This window comes from Thalia democratica, chromosome 4, assembly GCF_965202585.1.
Source record: "Thalia democratica chromosome 4, ktThaDemo2.hap1.1, whole genome shotgun sequence".
Taxonomy (NCBI): Eukaryota; Metazoa; Chordata; class Thaliacea; order Salpida; family Salpidae; genus Thalia; species Thalia democratica.
In genome coordinates, this window is record NC_139168.1 from 60979841 (window position 1) to 61003910 (window position 24070).

Consider the following 24070-nt stretch of genomic DNA (forward strand, 5'->3'; position numbering starts at 1 on the left):
TTGCAAAGAAAAATGATTACAAGATTGCAACCAGCTTAATTAAGAAACTATTAAGTACAAAAAAACCACAATTTTCTACAGTTTTAATATTTAACTTATGTGTTTTATACAGACTTAATTCTTCTTCAAATCAAAAAACTAATTTTAAAGTTTGGAAAAGTCTGCACAGACAATGTATGTCCAAATTAAATATGTCTAATGTTACCATAAATGAACTGTTTTTTGTGAAAACCAACAACAGTTTAGAAATTCAACAAAGTTTTGATTACTCACAGCTTTTTGATAACTCTCAAGTTTTATTTTATTGTGCTGTATTTTCTGCTTTAGGAAGGGATTTTCAGCAAGCATATAGATTTTGTAAACAAATTATAGACTTAGAATCAATGAAATCTAAAGTTGTGTTGCCTTTTGAGTTGAATTTAAATACACCAAGTATTGCTCAAGTTATAACTTTAATGACTTACTGTTCTTTTGTTACTTTTGAAACAAAACCAGATTTATTAGAGTTTAGTACTAATTTGGATCTACAATCAAGTGCTTCAGTTTACATAAATGAGTCTTATTCTTTTGGAAAAAGCTCTTATGATCAGAATAAGTTTGAAAATTATTTTAAGTCTGCCGAGCAGCTACATTTTTGTATCTGTCTAAAGCTTTATGAAATTAAGTCTAAGATTGATTTAGAGTCTATTTCAAGTCTTAAAGAAAGTATTATGGAATGCATAGTTAAATTAAATGATATAAATTCTAATCCAATAAAAATGTGTGACCACAGTGAGTTTCAAAATGGTTGTCTTAGTTGCCTAAAACACTTTTATGACATTCTTCTCTCAAAAGACAAGTCTAAACTTTTGTTTAATTATGCTCTAGTGTGCTGTAAAGACAACAGCTCGAGTAACTCACTAAAAAAGAATGATATTGTAATGGCTCTTCACAAATCCATGCAGCATGATGTAACCAACTTGCAATTGAGATGGAACTGTGTTGTAGTTCTGTTTGAGTTGGGAATGGCGAAAGAAGCAGTGAAGCTTTGGTGCAAAACACGAAGCATTGAGTTTGCTTCGTCAAGTGATGATATTGACTGTGAAATATTAATCAGGAGTGAGGAAATGCCCAACGCTGCAGCTGGTAAAAAAGAATTGATCAACAAAGATATTGCTATACTACGTGAAATGTATAAGTTTTGTTGATTTTATTTTTACTTTATTCATTTATTTAGGAAAGTTTGAACATAATGTTGTATGAAATACAAAATTACCAAAAGTCTATTAGAAGTTTTTGTTTAAATTTTTGCAGAGCTTGAAGCTACTTTGTTTTTATTTTTTGATATTGATTATTTAAATCAACATTAATAAGTTTTGCACTACCTCAAATAGTTGAATTCATACAAATATTTTATTAAAATATATTATCTACTTATTGTTTGATTTCATTTTATATAGTCCATAACAAAACTTGACTGTTTGTTTTAAAAAATACGTAATCATGACTTAAAAATATGTTTTTATTGTCAATTATTAACTGTTTAAATAGATTTTTACTTTTAACGTTGCAAGTTTTGTAAAACATTTTATAACAATTGTCAAGGTTGTTGATTTGTTTTTTATTGTTAACATTATTTAGAGGTATGTATTTAAAATTTTTGTTCTTGTTTTATTTTTCTGAAGCAATAAACTTTAACAAACTTAATTTTTACTAGATATAATTTTTTAATACAATGTCAAATATCAAAAACAATTTGTTTGAAACTGAAACTGATATCAAACTAGAGCCACCCGAGTCATTAAATAGCAACAAAGAAACATCATGGAGTTTCCAGGTGAATTTATTTTTTAGTTTTATTTTAGTTATATAATACCTTCAACAACATGTGTACTTTACCAGTAAATACTACTAATTTTGTTTTTGCTTGTGTAATATATTTTTTAGTTTGAAAACATTACTTTTAACTTGATGATATTTTATAAAAAAAATTAAACCTTAAAACTAAAAATGTTTTTGTTCATCCACAACAGGAATCAGATCACTTCAGCGGAATGAACAATTCGATCAATAGAATTTCTCCGTACAACTCTTTGCAAGGACTGCCAACGATGGCTTGTAAGAGCTCATTGGGAACTCCCTCGTTGAACGGAATGTCACCAAGGAGTCCAATTTGTGATTATGACTCTGGAAGTGCGCAAGAAACAGATTATTTTGAGCTGAGAAATGGAAGGTGAATTAAAATAACTTTATGATGTATTGTCTTTCTATCACATGCAGTTAATCTATAAATTTTTTTAGTTAAAATCAAATTGAGAACTGCTTGTAAATTCTATTGTGTATTATAAAAAAAAATAATATCTTAAGTCAAACATTTTATTTTAGGGTTTTTATAATTTTATAACACTTTTTGTCTAGTATTTTATGTTTTAAAGTACATCACAAAGTTGATCAAAATGAATAGATTTAGAATTTAGTAAAACATGTTTCGATTGATTGATTAGAGTTTTTGAATTGAAACTTTAGCATTTGGTTTTAGTTTCACATTAGGACATAAATAGAAGTTTAATTTTTTCTTGTACCGAATATTAACCTAGCCAAAGTTAATTGAAATGCTCTTTAAAAGTGTTGAACATTTGTATTAGTTTAAACAAAAAAGTAAATATCATATTCAATTTGTTGCTGGAAGTATTGCTTTTGTTAGGTTAATTGACTATATTTTGCATCTTTACATCTTATTTTGCTGAAAACAGGCATGTGTGCACGTTGATGGTGCGTGGAGAGGACGGTGAAATGCGCGAGTGTCAGCGCAGTTACGTCTACAAGAAGTCATGGAAGAGGCACGTCTCCAAAGATCACCTTGAGCTCTTCCGCATGCTCCACAGATCAGGCTCCGGTTGCCGCAAGTACGCTTCCGAATCACCTCGAGTTGCCATGATGACAGGGAAGTCACCTTCGTTCGATGTGGTGACGTCATCGCAACGTCCGATGATTTGCAACCCAATGCAGTTTGACAGCAGAGGTTTTATTAATTTTATTTTCCACATGTTTATAATTTTTATTCTAAATTCCCAATAAATAGTACCTATATAAGTATTTTAAAAATTTAACTTATTTTGAGTGTTACTTTTTTTTATTATTGTTGATTTAATATTTTTTACAATACAAGCCAAATTTTTTTACAGCTTTAAATAAAATGTATTTTAAATAGGTTTTTCAATATGTTTTTTTAGTCACAGACTTTACAAGCTATAGCAGCAGTGAAAGCACTCCGAACAAACCCAACACTCCGCAAAACTCCACACAGTCATGTGTGGCAACCGTAACCAGGGAGGAACTGGTGAAGGCAGTTGTTAAGGAAGTTGTGCTGAATTTCACGTCTCCAAGGCAAGTGGCTAACAGGTCCTACTTCCAACTGTACCACAAACTAGCAAACCAGCTGCAAGTATCCCTCGAAGAAGACGAAGTGAGAAGTTTTGTGCAGGAAGAAAAAGAAAATATTGAGAAGTATGTGAGGAAGGATCTGCAGCAGGAAAATGTCGACGTTTTTATCAGAAACACTTTCTGTTGCAGGTACTATAAATCTTGATAAGTTCAACTTAAAAAATAAATATTTATATTTTGAAATTTATAGACAATTATTTTTATTTAGTTTTATTAAATCAAAGTTAGTACAAGTTAAAGGTACTATAAATCTTCATAAACTCAACTTAAAAAAAGATCATAAATGCATTAAGTAAAAATATTTTTTTAATTTAGTTTGTTTTATTTTTAGTCTTAAAAGTATAAAATGATTTTGAATGCAGTATCTATAAAGTATAAAATTCATAAACTTATGAACTTCGAAATAAGATTTACAGGATAAAACAAAGCTAGACCACTTTGTTCTCATAGTAACTGTGTGTGTCAGTAAAAAGTATATTTAAAATACATTAAAAGCTAGTACTTTTTTCACAGATACGGTATAACAGTGATGGCTACTCACGCCTCTTTCGTCAGCTACGAGACGCCCAACTGCGTTCTGCTAGACGTTTCTCCGTGCAACATGCCGTCTCAACACACGCCAGACTTCATAATGACAAAAATCCTTGACAAGTTCCAACTGGATTCGGTCGTCTGCGTCGTCATAGACAAGTTTCACCACTCGCGATCCTCCAATCACGACCCTCTCGACGACGACGACGGTTTCCACGACAACTACTCCTCCGACCGCGATAAGGAAGCAAGGGCGGTGGCGTGTTTGGAGGAGTTTTACGGGAAAAGGGGAATACCTTCGATGAAGTCTTGCACGATCCACGCGTTCGAGGCGGTCGAAGCGGCTTTCAACAGGGAAGAAGTGACGGAGAGCTTGAACTTGATAGAAGAACTGTGGCGGGATTGTGAGGTGAAACACGACTGCAAGCTCAAGTTTGACGCCAGGAAGATGAACAATCTAAAAAAGAGAGTTCAGGTTTACTTATAAACTAGTTTATTTTTTATTCTAAATTATTGTTAACATGTTTTTTTAACTTAACTGTGTCAATTAACTTTGTTTTATTTCCTTGTTAATTTTGTTTGGGCAATAAAAGATCATTAAGTTAGTCATTTTTAGTGTGGTTTACTAGAAATACTTAAACTTTTTAGATAATAGAAAAAAATCAGAGCAGTCTGTTATCTGGGATGTCGGTTAGCGAGGGAGACAAAGCGTTGTCGGTCATCCGAGACTTATCTAGAACATTCCGCTACGTGGACAAGTTTTCAAAATGCAACCAGGACGTCGACTTGAAGCCCGGAGGTTACTTTCTCCACTGGAACCGGCTGCTGTTTTGCTGCCTCCAAGCGGAAGGAATATTCGGCAAGACGGTGGCGGAAGAAATGCTGAGGAGGGAGGACTTCTTCTTACACGACAGGAACCTGCTGGCGGCGGCGTACTTCGACAGGGACGGTCTGAACGCCATGGAGATCAGAGACTGCGACGAGCAAAAGCCGCGGAAGATAAAAGAAGAAGCGTTGAGGGCGTGCGTTGAAATGGTGAAGGGTTTTGGCGAGAAAAGCTCCCTACCGGTTTCTTTTGAAGATTATCAGGTATCATGTTTTTTATTGAATTTTTACTTTGACTAGTTAACCTAAAAGTTTTTATTGACTAAGTATTGTGTTTTTTAATAAAACTTTTTATGGGTATCTACTCACCTTGTAATGTTATGCACTTTTTTAAATTTTGTTGTTTTATTTAAATTATATTTATATATTTCATAAACATGTGTGTATTTGATATCAAACATTTCTCTTCTTGTATTCATAGTGTGTCTTCTGTTTAAGATGGTTAGTATTTGATAATCAACACTAAAAGTGTGTTTTAAATAACAAAAGAGTTTTGGCTTTCCAACTAACATTTTTAGAATAAAAAAAAAACAGGTTTCCGAAGAAGACCCGGACGACGCGTTTGATGCCAAACTGAACCAGATCAAGAGGAGGCGGCTGGAGGAAAGCCAGAAGTGCGAGAACGTCATATTGCAGGCAATCGGCCGGCTGGAGGGCAGCAGAGAGAATTACCAGCACTGTGACATCATTGAGAACCTCCTCAACTTCCCACCAATAATCCGCAAACCCGCCCTCACTTCCGCTTGCCTTCCCGTGTGCGGAGTGGACGCGTTGAAGCTGTACGAGGCCATGAAGAGCGTGCCCAGGTGCCTCGACGGTTTCGTGCAAGGGGGTTTTTTGTCCGACGTTTTCTTCCTCAGGATGTCGTTTGACGACAGTGGAAATGAAGTGTGACTTGTTTGTTGAGATTCTAAATTTTGCTGGTTTTAAACAAATTAGTGGCAACTTAAAATGGTGGGCAAAGATAATTTCTAGTGGTGTTAGTGTACAATGGTTTCTCATGTAAATATAAAATTCAACATTAAGTTGTAATAAAGCATTCTTTAAACTAAATTGCTTTTATTCATGTGATAGTCTGAATGGTCTTAGAATATTAAAATGTATAGACTTTTATGTGCACAGGTGCACTTTTTTTAGAAACACTGCTTTAATGACTGATAGAAAATTCTCATATTTCTTTATTTTAGTACAGTTTTTAAATCATAAAAATATCATGTTTTTAATAATGCTCTTCATGTTATCAAGTTAATAATTATATATAAATGAATTAATCGATGATAGCTTTTTTATACTCCTGTGTTTTTTATACAAAATATTTCTTATTGAGTTTTATAAAAGTAGTTATTTCAAAGCGCTGCTTAAGATAATTTTGAAATGTTTTTATTTAATAGAAGTATGTTCACTTTTCTATTACTAATACTAACAGTTAAAAATAGTGCCTAATAGATTAAAGTTTAAAAAACTCTTTTATTTTTTGTACAGAAAGTAGTTAAAAGTTTTTTTTGTATTTTTAACAACTGTAAACATTTTATGTGTAGGAAATTTGTTCATAATAAATCGTTTTTAATAATTTTTTTTTAGTTGATACAACTTAAAAAACTCTGTTTAAAAGTAATGAAAACGAAATAAAGAAGTTTTGGTTAGAGATTTTTTTATGTAAAATTATAGTTGTATATAAACAAAATAGTTAAAAAGTAAAACATTCTTAATATTAAAAATCTAAACAGTCTTAAACTTATCGTTGTTATTGCGGGCTTGCTTTAGTTTGTATGTCTTATAGTTTTACTACAATTTTTCTCAACCCAAAATAAAAATATTTTAAGCGATAGTGTCTGATATTTTTGTATCATTGTTTTTTAATAAATTATATATCAGCTATAAATGTTAACTAAAAACAAAATCTTCAAAAAGTAAAATAGTACTGCATACAAAAAACATTGTTTAATGAGCTTGTGATGATTATCCAACAGATAATATGTTTTAAGTTGTTGGTGTTTATAGTTTTTAAAGTTTTTTCAGCCTGGTAAATATATTCTCTTATTTAAACTACTCTTTCTGAGAGTATAATTTATTTCAAGTAAACTAAAACAAAAGTATTAAACCCTGAAACTAACACAGAATATTAGGGTTGCCACAAAACCTGGTATTTGATAATTTAGGCAAAAAAACTGGAGTTTGAGAAATTTTGAAAAAAAAAACCTGGTAAACCTAAAGTTTTGTACAAATATAATAAAAAAACCTGAAATTGAATAAAAATAATAATATGCAGTTTTTACAAATTTTTTTTATTAGTTTTCATTTCAGTAAATTTTAGCATTTTTGGACTTAAAAAAAGTATATTACAAGTTTTTAATTAGTAATTGAAAAGTTATTACTGAAAAAATTAAACTACTATTTTTATATTTATTTTTATCATTTTGCAATCAAGTATGTAGACTGTTAACAAGAAACTATTTCTGATGTAACTTAAATAGTGTTAATATTAAAATAAAACTAAGAGCAAGAGAAAATCAAAAACGTCTGATGCAATGATTTCTGCCCAATGTATAATTATATTATATAGTCATCAGAATTAGAGAAAATAGATTCGAGGTAAACCTTCTTTGAACAGAAGAAAAACAGACAGTTCTAGCGTGATTATGTACTTCGAGTAATAAAAAATTATTGTTTTCATAATTTGTTGTATAGCTCTTAATTAATTTTTTTAAGTGTTTTTTCATTTGAGTTTCATGTAGGAAATTTTAGTTTGAAAATTTCTTAAAACATCAGTCTCTTAGATAGTTTAGTTAGAACAGAATAAGTTTTTAAGTACGGTTATTTAATACTTTTGTAATTATCTAAAATATGATTCAATACTTATGTTAGACATTTAAAAATAGCTGTTTCATTTCTTACATTTTCTTTTGAATTAATTGATAAAAATTTGAAAGTTGGTTTAAACTTGATAAATCATGTATGAATTTATATTTCGGTCATCAAGTATTCAAAATGGGTAAATAAAAGATAAGTCAATATTTATTTTGCTTTTTCATATAAGTTTATTGTATTTTTTTTTTTTTTTATCTCATTAAAAAACTATTGTAAAAGACCAGTGTGAAGTGAAGCAAGTAGAAATACGGGACGAATCGTAAGTTAAATTTTAATTATTCATACTTTAAAAATTCATTTTAGATCTTGTTATTGTTTTTATTTAACTTAATATAAAATATTGCAAACTATAAAATATTATTTAATTTGGTAACTTGATAATTATTAATAAGAAAATAACAAGTTGAAACCAACCATAAATTTTAACAAAATTGTAGAGTTATTTATGTTATATATCAATATAATAAAAGCTTTAGAACAATCATATGACAAAAAAAATTAAATCAAAATGTTAGTACAGGTCGCCAAAGAATAAAGCAAAGATAAAATAGTAATACAGTATCGTTTTAGTGGGTAGGTTACAAATATGCACGAAGAGACACTTTGCACGGGTTGAAGTTTTTTTTTTAATTTTACTTTCACTGTTACCCCTTACCCTCGTTCGGTAACTTAATTTTCTCCTTTTTTTTTATTAATTCATTTATTTTTTTTACAATTTTTTTTTACTTAGGTGCAAAAATGATCCTTCGTGCAAAATAGTCCTTTGGTGCACATTTGACCCGTTCCCCGTTTGAGTAATTTAAATTTATCAAAAGACACAATTAACTTACTACTAAAAATGGTCAAAAAAATATGTACTTTCAAAAATCTGGAAGAAATTTATAAAACCTTGAGAAAGTTTGAAATAAAAAATGTGGCAACCCTGGAATATGTGGATTACTTACACGAATAAGACTTGTATTGTTACAGTAAAATGGTTAAAGTATACTTTAAAAGTAGACTATTAATCATAAACAAATAAAAACATTTTCCTATTCCTTATAATTTATGCAAAACAAATTTAAAGTCATAATTTATTAAAAAGAACCAAACTTTTTCCGAAATATAAAGACTTTACTATAGAGTGTATTTGAAATTGAATTCAATTCTTAAAAAAATAAATTATATCTAAAAGACAGATGTTTCAGAAAGTTTATTCCAAAATGAGAATTAACTTATAGAGCTTAAACTATAAAACACTTGTAGTATACACTGCTAAATAAAAACTTTACATTAAACAGAACATAATACAATGTTCACTTTCTGATACTACATGCTGACTCTACAGCTGACTGCAGAAAAGTTGTGGCTCGAATGATCATGCACAATAACTGATGAGTATATAAAATTGTACATTGTGCAAGAAATATTTCGTCAGACATTTTTTGATTGGCTCATTTCAAAATAACGCGACATTTGGTATGATGTCGTCTTAAGAGTCACGAGAAATGCACTTCTCTTGATTCTGTTTGGCTAGCTTTCTCTTAATCGCTTAGATGAACGTGAGTTAAAACTTTCCATTACATCAAAACAGTTTAGTCGGTGTGGTTTGATATCCGTTACAACCCATCAAGGTATAATGAATTAAATAAAAATCTTTCTTATTCTATTTTTACAAGTACTACTTTAACTTATAACTAGCTTTGATTAACATTCATATCAGTAGTTAATTTTTCAAAGTGGTTAGTATTTTGTTAACTACTATAAACTTTTTTTTTTTTTAATTTGGAAGAGTAGAAAAATATTATAAACACATTACTTAAACCAAGCATCATTGATTGAAAAAAGTAAGTTTAATATATCTCAGTTAAAATGTTTTTTTAATTCATACTGGATTTTTTATATATCGTTTTCAATCAGTTATCATAAAAGCGAAACGTATTATAGCTGACAAAATTAGCAAGTTAAATTTAGTCATCGCAAAAATTATTATTGTTTATTGAAAGACAAAAAAACGATCAAAATATTTGGTCTAAAGATCTGTGTGCGAAAAAGTTTTTCGGTTTTCGAGTCGCACACCACTTGGATACCTGTTAACGTCTTGTCCAGGACAGAATTAAGAAATATATTCGAGATAAGTATCTTGTATAGCTGACCTTGATGTTTTTGAGAACAGAAGACCTATAATCGAGCAAAAATTCACGTTAAGAATCGAATTAAAATACACTGTAATGTATAAAAATATTTATAAAAATAAAAAAAAATTCAACTATTATGTATTTTAAAAGTTTTTATACATAAATTTTGAGTAAGAAAAGTATAAATTACAATAACTATTTTCTAAACTTATTTAATTCTATATAATTTTAATGCAAACTCAGCTTCGGTCAAAGACCTCGTCAGTGCTGATATAAAAAATATTTTAAGACTTTTAGAAAGACTTTTTATATAAGTACTGACGAGGTCTTCGACCGAAATTGATTTTGCATTAAAAAGTCTTGAAAGAATTAAATAAACATATTATTTCCCCCCTAAAAGTTGAGATCTTTTTATTTGTATCGAAAAATAAAAACATTTAACAACTATTTTCTTTGAATTTTGAACTTCATTCGTAAACGTATACTACTGAGAAATATCTGTTAAGACGATAAAAACAGTCTTTTTCAGAAGAATTAGCCTATAATCTTACGTAGATTGCAATTGTTAGGTTTTTTCATGTTATAATCATAGTCTAAAGTAGGGATGTGCAACGTACTTTGGTAAGCTTTAAATTTTTTAATAAATAGTCAAACTAAAAAGAAATATACTTAAACAAAAACAAAATGACTAAGAAAATACTTAAGCCATCAATTTTTTTATTAGATAACTTAAAATCTAAACTACTCCTGAATAAATTACAACAAATGTTAGTTTTATGTGTTTCCAGCAAGTTTTGAGAAGCCTATAACATCATTATAATGTGTGCATGTAGTTTTTTGTACAGAATCGAACGTATGTAATTTAACAAAAATTTAGAAACCGCACTTTTATCTACAGCTCGGTCTTTACATAACTCATGAGTATGTGCACAATATATACTATATAGTATATATATATTATACTAATTGTTAACCACAGTCTAAAAGACCGAAAAAATAAAAGACATCGCAGAACATCACTAAATTCAAAAACTTTGTTGTACGCAGACAAGTTGGCAAGCTCTGATGGAGAAGTCTTCAGGGATCTTCAATTGCAAGATCTTAGAGCCCTAAAATATGATAATAGCCGATGTCATAGTTGTATAAAGTTTCTGATAGTTTGGTTTTTGTTGTCTTTTTATATGTAAATAATATAGTTTGAATTATATAAAAAGACGATAATATATTTTAGATTTAGCTAATTAATGTGTTTTTTGTGTCTTCCTACTAGTGTAGAAAAATTTGGTCTGTTTAAATTATGTTCAGAACTGTTTTTAGATCATAAAAAATATTCAAGTATAAAATAAAAAATTATGTGACGTAATCTTACGTTTCTTGTGATTTTTGTCATGTTGAAGTTGAAGTAAAGCATAAGAGGCTCTGAATGCACATTTCTTCAGTTCATCTTATTTTTCTAACTCCTACTTAATTGAGTCTACTTTCACCTATTTATAAAAAAAAACTAAAAACAGTTTTTCAAACTTTTAGTTTAAACTAAAATTTTGATAAGCAGATACACTGAAAAAGTTAAAACAATAAAAACATATCGCGTTTTTACCTTTAACAGCAATTCAAGTTACACTATTACTAGCTGCATAGAAGGTTTTTGCAGTGTATTGTAAAAATGAAAAAAGTCTATCAAATCGAATTTTCGTTAACACGATTTTTAAGTAAACTTATAGGCCCCTTAAAAATTTAAGACCCGTATAATTACTTTATTGAATTAGCTATAATAATAAAACTAAGTACAAAGCAAGAGCTTCATATAATAGCATGGTTTACACTTACATACTAAAATCATTATCTGTAATGAAAAAAAAATAATGTTTATGTGTTAAGTTTCAAGATTATAGTTATTTTATTTAGAACAACTATATTAGAATATTTTAAATATATGCTCTTTTGGCTTTGGTTATTTTTGTAAGTTACCTTAAAATTTTGTAAATAATTACAAAGAAAAGAACAACTACATAAGTATAAAAATAATAATAATAAATGTTGGTTTTCGTACTTTTATACATTATCTTAAGCAAGTTGACAGATATACAATTTTCTAACTTTAAACTTTTCTTGTACATCATATACAAGTTGACATTTCAAAACATTCAATTAGATGAATTACAAATAAAAACATACACAAAACTTTTCAATAATCAAGATAAACTGCAATTTTCAAACTAAGCCAAAACTAATCTTTTTCTCCGTAATTATTTAGTAATGGTTTAACTTCGTATATCTTATTATTTACTGCATTTTATTTTAAGTAACACAGTATAATCATTATTTACAAATTTTACTTTAAAACTTATTTTATCTTGAGAAATTGTATAACAATTAAAAACAGTAAATTTATATAACCAATAATATTTTATTAACATGTTGTCGACGAATAATCTTAACTTAGAAAGTATCTCCTTAAGTTTTAGAGTTAAAACCTTTAACTTAGGATTTAACTTTAAAGGTTTTAAAAAAATTCAAAATAAATATCGGTTTAATATTTTTATTACTTTTTTTAATTTTTTATTGTAAATAGAACTTACTTTGATCATCTTAGCAACTGTTTAAATAACTATTAAACTAAACTATTTAAGACTAGTTTAAAATTATTTTACTTTTTCTTTTATAACTTGTATGTTCTTGAAGTATATTTTTCCTAAGGATTTAAAAAACTTATTTAGTAAGCATTAAAATAATGATAGAAAATTTTACTCACTACTAAGTAATCATAAAAAACATTTTAAAGCCTCAACAAAGACCAAAATATCAGACAAATTTAATACTTTGTAATTGCAAATATATGCATTTGAAGTTTTTAATTACTTTTTTAATTGCGCTAAAAACAACTAAACACATAGTACTAGACTAAGATTGGATTAGTAAAGTAAAAAGAAGTAAGACATATTTTCTGCTCAAAAAATTGATATAATAGAAAAAGATTAATGAAGCCATATATATATATATATATATATATATACATATTCTTCATAAAACTAAAATAACGTAAAAGTGTACAGGTTTTACTATGGATCAGCTTTATTATTTACTTTTATTTTTTGTTTACCTAAGTTTAACAACCATATTTAAAATAACTTCATCTAATACTAAAAAGGTGTAAACTATTTTTTGTTTCGTACATGTATATTTTTTCAAAATCAAGAAAGTTTAAACCTTACCAAATTCGACTTTAAATAACATTAAACAGATTTTTTTTACAACAAGTTTTTAGATAATTTTCTAGTAATCTTTTACTAACTTTAACCAATAGTAACATTTAATAAATAAATTATGTATTTTCCGATCGATGCTTAACGATTTTTTACTGAAAATATTCAGTTTTTATAAAATAAACAAAAATAAAAAACTATGAACAAAAAATTGGATCGAGAACAGACCTTTGAAAGATTAACTGTAACTTTAAAGGAAGTTTTCAGACTAGGCTTAAAAGAAAAAAGGCGTTGTGGTTTGTAAAAGCATCTTTGTATAAGAAACTAGATGTACAAGTGAGAACATTAATTACTCACAAAGACATGAACGTAAATTTAGAATACATCAAAAAAATTCTCATTTATTTTGAAAGCTTGCTTACAGAAAACTGGAAAGGTTTAGTGAAAGTTGACTTTATAAATTCAGAAAAATTAATTGAATGCGTAACTATAGAACTTAAAAAGTATAAAGAAGTTACTGACTCATTGTTTTATGGGTCTTTCGAATGTTTGCTGAATCATTCAGACAGCTTAAATCAAAAAACTCTGAAGACAAAACCAGTAAAAACATTTATAGAAGAATTTTTAAGCAGAGAAATATTCAAAGAGATTGTTTTAATAGTTAAAGAAGCAGCTTTGAGGAACAAAAACGTACTAATTTAAAAAAAGTGCAATTTAATAAAGAGACTTGCTAAGCAGCTGTTGTTCTACATTTTCGATGCTTTCGGAAGCAGTCCAAACTTTTACACGGATCTGATAAACAAGACAACAGTTGAGCTTAATGAAAATATTTGCATCAGTTTCTGCAATGAATACGTTAATAGATTAAATTCACAATATTTTATTGGTTCAAGACATCTTGTTTTGAACATAAAGCAGTTTCTCGTTGAGTTGAACTTGTACTACGATAAACTGATGCCACGGGAAGTTTTCGAAAAGTATTCATCAACTCTTACTGAGTTGGCGAAGAAATATATAATAGTAAGATTAAAGGCATACTACCAGGTTGCTATTCGAAACATGTTGGAAACAGAACAGAAGGAAGAAGCAAAGCGTGTTTATGAGTTTATCAACGACGATGAAGTAGAGTTAATTGATTTGGTAGACGATAAGGTACAATAACCGAGTAGATGTCTAATTTATAATAACACAAAAGAGCTAGTTAAGGAGCTTTGGTTTGTTTACAAATGTTAATATAAAACTAAAAACTAGTTTAATAAAATAAGTTTTGTAAAAAAAAACATAAGTGAAAAAAATAATATAGATTCAACAAATTAATAATTCAAAAAATGCAAGAAAAAAATATAACAACATGGATAAAAGAAAACATTTTTTCTAATAAAAGAAAGAAGCTTTTTAACTATATTTTTTTTTGCTTTAGTTTATCAATAAATCAATATATTGCGTAATATAGTTTTTCTTTCGCTGTTTTTCTAAAACTTGTACCTTATATACATTCTTCTGTTTATTAGTATTTTCGTTGTGAATACTAACATAACTAATAAGCAAAGCATACTAATCCCATGTATGAATTTTTGATTTTATACTTTCTATAATTTTCTAGCTCATATGTTTTTCAAAGTTATACTTTATGACATAGTGTACAAAAGTATCGTATATTTTTTTTATTTCTAATTATAGTTTATTATACCAAATTTTCCCTTCAATATCATTAGGACAGTGTACAGCGAGATTTTTTTTTACTTTACTTCCTTACACTCAATCCATTTTTTTCATTTAATAATAATAGTTTGTAGATGCTTTCCAGTGGTTCAAGTCATTTATACGCTATTATTAAAAGCTTAAATAGTGTACAGCTGATTTTCATAAACTTTTATAAGGTTTTTCACTTCATTGGCTGATATTCTATTAATTTGTTTTGTTTTTGTTACTCAAATATTTTTTGGTAGTTTCGTTTACTTTGTTGAATTTTTTGTCATTTTTTGATCAAAAAAAAATATATTTTTATGTTTTGTTCCTAGTTTTTCAGCTTAATCAAAACTGTATTTTTGATAACAAATAAAAAGAACTTTCGTTTATTAGCCTTCAAACTAACAATAAAATTTAAATCATTGTGGCTAGTTTTAGAACAAGTACTTTCTTTATACAAAGTTTTGTTACAAATACCTAAAAACATTACTATTTTACTTTCCTAAATTTATAAAAGTCATATTTTTTATTGAACGTTTAAAGAAAAACGCTCTAAAATCATACTGATCTATTTCAAGAAGCTTTCTAATAAACGAAAGAACCTTTCGGTTATTAAGTCGTTCACTATAGGTTTTATTAACATTTTATTTAGTTTTCTAGTAGTTTAAAACTTACCTTAATAATTTCAAGATTAACTAAAAAGATAAAAATTAAGAAATATTTAAATTTAGAATAAGTTTCAGGCAATGAGCTTAAAACGAAACAAAGCTTAATTAACTTGATCTGAAATTTTACGATAGTAAACAGAAAAACCGTAACAATTTTTTCTAACACGGTTAATACTTTTTTAAATCTTAGAGCAGGGGTCGGCAGCCTTATGTGTAACTCGCGGGCCAATAGTCCTAGGAAAAAATTGCTCGCGGGCCGCACTATTTAAAAAGAAACCTTTGAGGGCCACACTTATTTAAAAAAGTTCTTTTAATCAGTGGAAAAATGTTATTCAGGATAAAAATTATGAGAACTTAAGCAACTTTAGAGCACAAATAAAGAATATTTATTCAGTTAAGAGTTTTTATTACAAAGTCTTTAAATTTAATTTTTTTTTAATTTTTTGTAAATTTTTGGCTGAAAAGGAGCTTGCGGGCCGCAGATCTTGACTTTGAGGGCTGCATTTGGCCCGCGGGCCGCAGTTTGCCGACCGCTGTCTTAGAGTTTAAAGAGTGAAAAGTTATTCATTTTGTGAAATAATAATACTCAATCCCAATCAAAAATATTTGGAAACTTTAATTATCTAAAAATATGTACTTTATTGAAACCGTGATATTAATCACCGTAAAAATAAAACTACAATTAAAAGACAAATTTTGTTTTTCAGTCAAAGTCCTGAGGTTTTCGTAATTTACTGTGGTAAAAAAAAAGTTATTATAAACGATTTTTAGTGGTTTCTAAAAACTAAAGCTTAGAAAATTTTAAAGTTTAAGTTTCATGTAGTTTAGTTGTTTTTATTGCTCTTCTAAAGTCATCTTATATAACAAAACTTACCTTATAAATAGTTATTATCAAAACAAAACACGAGTTTAAATTTACACAAACCTTAAACAGTAGTAAAAATATTTTTTTTTAACAATTACGCATTTGCTTAAACAAATTTAATGCAAAACATTAATGAGTAACTCATTGTCAATAAGTTATAAAAAGTAACAATAAAAACAGTTTGCATCTTAATGCTATTTACAGTTAAAATACGGTTTCGATAAACATTTATTTTAAATTAAACCTAAAAGTAAGGGTAATTAGGAAGAAGTTTAAAGTCTTTAAAATTTAATTCAGTTCATCTAAATATTTCTTAAAGAAATTAAGAGAAAAATAGATATTTTTAATTTATCTTTTGTAAGTCATGCTATAAAAAGTTATTTGTAATAAATTTATGGAAAACTTAATCAAACTATAAGAATATACCATATTTCAACCAACTTTATAATATATTTTCTATCTAAAATATGGTTTGTTTATTTTGTACTGAACGAATAAATAAAATACAAACTAGCACAAACAAATATATCAAAAAATATAAAAACATCTAAGTGTTTTTTTTGCTAGTTGTTTATAATTAGATAAGTAAAGTACATTAAAAACAGTGTTGTCAATAAATAAATATTATTAATCAATCTAAAGTTGAAAACTACATATATATATATATATATATATATATATAATACTCAAAATATAAATTTGATCGTTTGTTAGTATTAACAAATATTATATATTTTTATAACAATCGGACTTAATATTAAGTATTTTATCCATTATTAACTATTAACCTATAAAAATCTATAGCAATTATTCTTATTTTTAATGGACATATGTATTTATCTACTTTAGCTTCTATTCTTGCCTTAGAGTATTTATTTTTTACAGAGCTCCGTTGAAGTGTGTTAGTCCCTTAATTCACTTTCCTAGTAAATTATACACATATATATATATATATATATATATACAATTATAATACAAAAAAACAACTATTTTTCGTAATGTTTACTAAGTTTCAACGTTTAACAAGTTCATCATCAGAACAATATAAAGCACAAAGCAAAATTTTTGAACAATCAGAAAAAAAACATATTATGACGTTTCAAATAAAATTGAATACATTTAGTTAGCTTATCTTAAAAACCTATGTACAAGTTAACTTAATTTTTTGCTTTGTTTGTTATTGTTTTTTTTTTACTTAGTTGCTTTTTTTGTTGTTGGTTAGTGTTTTTTGTTCTTTTAAAATACATATTTCGATTGTAAAGACAGAGTAGCTGCATTTCTTTTATTTAATGGTAACTCTTTTTTAATTTTTTCAATTTCCTACTTTTTAAGGTTACAGGTTATTTAAATAAATATAAATATATATATTTATTTTTATAATGTTGTTTTTTTGTAGATAAAGTATATTGTAAACAGCTTTATACGTGTCAGGTATTTTTTAGAAATGTGGAAATTGCTGATTATATTACTATTTGTAAGTTTTGTTTAAAATACCTAATATTGATTATAAAGGCTTTTTAATTATGTCTAAAATAAAAATTAAGTTTTGAAAATTTAGATTATAGACCATACTTACCTTAAAACTTTACATTTATACTGTTTTAAAAGTTTAAACCATATTGATCGTATTTTAAGTTTTTAGCTATGATTATTAAAGAAAATCAACAAATAACAGAACTTAATTAAAAAAGACATTTTTTTTTGACTTTAATAGTAAAAACTTACATTTTTAACAGGTGTGTTTCAAACAAACAACTGCTGAAAAAAATGGAAGTTAGTATCAGACTTAATAATTTTTCTTACTAATACTTAAAACTTTATGAGCTTGATAAAAGTAAAAATATAAACTAAATAAAAGTAACTAGTATGTCCTAGACGAGACGTTAAAAAATATCCTTCGTGTGCGACTCGTTAGCCAAAAGGTTCTTCGTGCACCAGATCCTAGGACTAAATATTTTGAGCGTTTTATTTGTCAATCGATTAATTATATTTGTATTAACCAAGAAAAAGTATATATTAGTGGACTATTTTATTAACATATTACTAAGGTTTGCTATCCTAAAGTTTTCTAACACTTAACTACTTTTAAAATCAGAATTTTTTTTTTAAATGTTGTATAACAAATAATAACTGTTTTACTTAGCTTGAAATTTAGTCTTTATACTGAAGTTTTACTTTAAAATAACATACATACAATGATATTTTAATAATATATTAATTCAATTATGGTAAACATTAAATTAGTATTTCCATAAAGAAAACATTAGACTTTATTTAAGCATATGTTTTTGTTTAGTAGTACTAAACAAAGTTTTATATAGTAATTCATCGATAATTTACTGATATGTATAATTATATATAATGACATAACAACGAATTTTCACAGTACTCTTTCTTAATTGAATTTCTGTGAAAATTTGTTAAAATATATTCTAATGAACTTGCTGATTGTAATAAAGCTGATTTAATAAAGTTTTTATAGAAGCTATTTTAGATTTTCTGAAAACCACCCAAATTCAAACTGTATGGGACCAAAAAAATTCGACCTTAGAGTTTTTGGTTGATTTTTTTTTTAACATGCAGCCAATTATCACAAAAACACATTGTGCATAAATTATGGCAATATAAGGAAACTTTAAAGGAGGCGCTTCTTGATTTTATGTATTTTTGTTACTTTTTGCAAGTTTTCTTGAGTTTTCGGTATTTTTTAATTAAAAAACGCTTCTATAAAATTCTTTTTAAATCGTTTTAAATTGTGCACAATTTGTTTTTGTGATAATTAGCCTCATATTAAAAAATAAAATCAATTAAAAACTCTAAGTTCGAATTTTTTGGGTTTCATACAGTTTGCATTGTGGTGGTTTTCAAAAAATATAAAATAGCCTCTATAGTTTTATTTTAATCAGCTAAAATTTTGCACAGGGTGGTTTTTTGGTTTATCCTAAGTGTAAAAAATTGTTTTAGTTGATAACTCAAAGATCGCTGTATTTATGAGCACCCTCATATATATATATATATATATATATATATATATATACTTGAATATGACTTGACAGCAAGAACGTTGGTAACAATCAGAGGCACAAGTGACACAAGTGGTTCACCTTGCAGATTTGACAAGTGGCACGTAGGGGGCTATATGCCGGAGTATAAAGACACTTGCACTTACAAGTATTCTATGAGGGAGTGGAAAACTCACTACTCGTTCGGAATCGAAGTCGGTGGTGAATGGATAACGAAGGAGCACACGTCCCGTTACCCTTGGTGTCCAGATGGTCATGATTCCTGGACCTACTGTACAAGTTAGCTTTATAACCTACTTTTACAGAGTGTTATTGCTAATACAAGCTTTCATTTAAGTTACTTAAAAAAATTAATGAATTTAGATTACGAATGGTCATACAGAGTCGATCGTAACTTTTTGGGAAGCAACGAGAAGAATTACACTTATAAAGATTTTGGGCGTAGAAATTACAGAGATGCAAGAAAGTTGTGTCAGAATGAGGGACATGGTTGGGATCTTGCCAGTTTCCAAACTATGTTTAGGTCTTCTTTATGGAATATTCATCGAGATGAAAACTATTCAAAATCGTTTGAACACCTCAGGTTTATTTTTTTGCGAGTTTTCAAATAAAATCTTTAAACTTGTACGAATGATAAATGTAAAGTTTTATTGCTAATTAAAAGAAAATGCTTACCCTGTTTCTAATGTTACTTGTAGGTTTTTTACATATTATTTTCATTCTATCATTGCTACATAAATATGACATCTTTTTATAAATAAAAGAACAAGTTTAACAGAATAAAGTAACAATTTTTTTTTAAAGGTCAATTTTGGATACGGTGAAGCCAGAAAAATATAAATACGATCAATTTATGTTTTGGGTACGAAATGACCAAACATTTGATGACATGAACAAATATGAAAAAGCGAAAAACTTACACTACATTTCGCGAAACTGTTTAGTATACGATTACAAATCAGACACGATCAAGTTTGAAAACTGTGAAAATGAGGAAGTACAGCACAGTTTTGTTTGCGAATATGACTGGAGAACAAGTTACTGATTTGTGCTTATGTTGCATAATTCTATTTTCCTCGCCAGTTGTTTACATTATTTGCTTTTAAAAAAGACTACTAAAATATTTTTTTTGTAAGAGAATACTTTTTATATGACAGTATTACAAAAATGGTAATCATTAAAAATTACTTTATATTTACAAAAATTTTTCATAACTTGAATTTTTACTAAAAGTTGTATAAAAAGTCTTTTCTTTTGCATGTCTAAGATAAAATTCAATAAAAAATAGTTCTAAAGTAGTTTTAGATTTTTATTTGCCTTTACTTTATATTTTGGTTTGCTGGTAAAAGTTATAAAACATATGTAAGGATAATCTTAGTCTTTAATAAATTGCTGACAGTGGATATTTTTTTAATTTATTTGCAAAAATTTATCAATAGAGCAAATAAATCTTTCAAAATATATATATACTATACTTTTGTATTAGCAACAAGTTATACTTTTTTTAGTTTTTAAAAACATTTTTACAAAGTCTGATATAGACCATAATGTATTGTAGAGTTAAAAATTAGTTTCTTAAAACACGATAACGGAGTTTTTTAAACCATGTTTTTTTTTAATTATTATTGCCTTGTATTTCAGAGAATAACAAAAGAAATTAAGAAAAATAGTGCTATTTTAGTACAGCAAACAAGTTTTTGTTTCATTAAACAAATATTATATTAAGTGCGCTTTTATACTTATAGTTTTTTGTTTATACCATTCAAAATAACGTTCAATTGCTACTATATAGAAAATCGTTGTGTCATTTTCACACTGTTTGAACGTTTTTTTTTCTTATTTAAGATATAAGCAAAAGGTGATATATGTTTAAAACCTAGTGGTATAAAGTAGTTTACAATATATTTACTTATAATTCATATCTTAATTTACAAACCACAGTTAGAATTAAGCTTTGAAGTTAGACTATAGCTATGGCTTTCTTAGATTATTTGTAGGATGTTATAGAAACTATAAATAAAATTAACAAAAAGCTTATATTTGAGCCAATACCATAAGTTTTCAGAGTTTATAAGTTATTGTTATAGTTACACTAATTTATAGCTCATATAAAATTATCTGCTTTTTTGTCTAGACCAGGATTTCAAAAATGATTTATTTCACTTTTTTTCATACATTAGGGGTCATCTTCGCATTTCAGGAAACGATAAACAGCATATGGCAAGAGTAGAGTTTGACTAGTAAATAGGGCCAGAAAGAGGTACTTTTAGTACATTTAACAATAAGTATGAAACTTTTACAAGAGATTCGGAAGTTTGTAATGAGTAGGGGTTATTATTTTGTGATTTTTTGAAAAAAGTTTTATTTATTTAAAAAAATGAGTTTGGGAAACCCTAGTCTAGATAATTGAACTAAGAATAATTTTACCATTAGAAACTCTTAATTTTACAGTATATTTTTATACCTTGATTCTGTTCTAGTAAACAGTAAAGATATCTTTACCTTTGAAAATGAATATTATCAATATTTAAATTCTCGAAAAAGTACTAAACCATTACTTAAATAAACTATATATAAAATGATAAAAAGCTTCTTAAATTGATCTGTTTTATATGTTGGTAACTATATAAAGTGTTAAAGTTTGTTTTATAAGTACAAAAGTTCTTGGCTAGTGAGATGTTAGAAGAGTTTTATTTTTCTGAAAAACTATTCTATATTTTTTATATTTATAATACTCCTATGTAGTTGTAAGTTTTCTAAAGTTTTACCTAAACATATAAAAAACAAACAAAAATTTTCGAATAATTAAAAAATACATTTCTCGCATTTTTCAAAATAATTTTTATTCTTAACTAGAAGTTTGAAAACAATACGAGTATGTGGATATTTTCAGTAAATATGGAATACTTTGAAAATCTAAACTTCAAAAAGCTTTAAATCAGTTTATCAATAAACTTAAGTAATATCTTTTACGAGGTTACATCCTATAAGCTTTGCATTTCCGAGAAGACACATTGAGAAGATAAAAAGAAAATTTATATTTTTAAGTCACATTACTGACAGTTTTCAAAACTTTGTGTGTTTAAGAAAGTTACTGAAAAATTTTATTTTTTTCTAAAGTTGAAAGTTAAAAGCTAAAACTTCATACAGTTGTGCTGTTTTTTTTTTTGCGTTAAAGTCATATTATATAACAAACCTCACATTATAAATAGTTATTATAAAACAAAATATGAGTTTAAGTTTTACACAAACCTTAAACAGTAGTAAATTTATATTTTAAAACTAATTAAGCATTTGCTTAAAACTAATTTAGTGTAAAACATTAATGAGTAATTAGTTTTCAATTATTTTTAAAAAGGCTACACAAAAATAATTTGTATTTAAATGCGGTTGAAATTTTAAATATAATTTTGATAAATACTTAAAATAAGTTAAATTAGAAAATAAATTTATTTAGACGTAATTTAAATTCTAAAAAGTTTGAATCTAATTTTATTAAAGTGTTTTTTAAATAAGCTGCTAGAAAAACAAAAAGTCTTTAACTTGTCGTTTAAAAATCATGCTATAAAAAGTGTTCTTATCATAAATTTTTGCAAAATTTTGCACTACTACCAGAGTTTAAACAATAAAGGTTGACTTTATGACATACAAAAATTGACTAACTGTCCTGGACATGACGTTAAACTGTTCTGGTGTATGACTCGATTACCGAAAGGTTTTTTCGTGCACCAGATCCTTTTTGAGCCTTTTTTTTATCGTTCAATAAACAATATGAAAAACTTAGTATAGTTTTTGTTTATTTTTATACTGATCAAATAAATCAAATAAAGTTAGCACAAACTAATATAGTCTAAAATTTAAAAGTAAAACATTTATTTTTTTTTCTATTAGTTGTTTGTAATTGGCTTAGCTTGAACATACAAAACAACTTTGTCTCAAACAAATGTTTTCTTTCTAATATAAAATGGTTTCTTGATTTATTGGTTTATCAAACTTTGTTTGTTTTTTGTCGAAAAAATTTACTGTAAACAAGTTTATACGAACAAACATTTTTTTAAATGTTGAAATTGATGGTTATATTACTATTTGTAAGTTATGTTTAAAATAGCCTAGTGCTGGTTTCAAAAGCTTTCTATTGAGCCTAAATTGAATGTCAACCTTAAAACTTTAAATTTACCAAATACATTGTTAATAAAGTTTAAACCATAGTATATTAAAGGATTTAAAATATAATTACTAAAAAGAAGCATGAAAAATAGAACACAATTATTTTATTTATAATACAATAACTACATTATATAAAATTTTTAGTCTGTTGTTAACAGTAAATATAAACATTTCTAACAGATGTGTTCCAAACAGTCAATTGCTGAAAAAAATGGAAGTTAGTATAAGACTTTAAACTATTTATTACCAAAATTTTAATTTAAAAAGCTTGATTAAATTAAAAGAGATAGAAAGCTAGCATTAACGAAGGAAAAAGTAAATAATTATAAGCTAATACTTAGATTTGCAACTTTAAAGTTTTATTTTTTTTTTTCGAGATCGGTAGTTTTTTTAATTGTTGTATATCAGTTTATAACAGTCAAAGTTTGCCTAAAATTTAATCCATAAACTGATTTTTTAGTTTTAAATAACATAATATTTTAGAACATGTTCAAAATCCACCCACGATCGAAATCCACCCAGTCAATTTCGAGAAACGCTTACCGATCGAGGGTAAGGGTTAGGGGTAACAGTAATAGTAGAAAATAAATAAAAACTAAATTTAAAAAATGCAAAAAATATGTAAAATAAA

General features: G+C 26.9%; 1 protein-coding gene across 1 annotated transcript; it reads left to right on the top strand.

Annotated features, from left to right (window-relative positions):
• The first annotated feature begins 1704 nt into the window (after window positions 1-1704).
• LOC145834476 (uncharacterized) lies at window positions 1705-6273 on the top strand. Its single transcript, XM_082941914.1, has 7 exons — window positions 1705-1816; window positions 2013-2212; window positions 2733-3001; window positions 3213-3552; window positions 3937-4429; window positions 4603-5043; window positions 5374-6273. Exons 1-7 carry the CDS (start codon window positions 1715-1717, stop codon window positions 5731-5733), a joined length of 2205 nt encoding a protein of 734 aa, XP_082798040.1. The 5' UTR covers window positions 1705-1714; the 3' UTR covers window positions 5734-6273.
• The last annotated feature ends 17797 nt before the right edge of the window (window positions 6274-24070 follow it).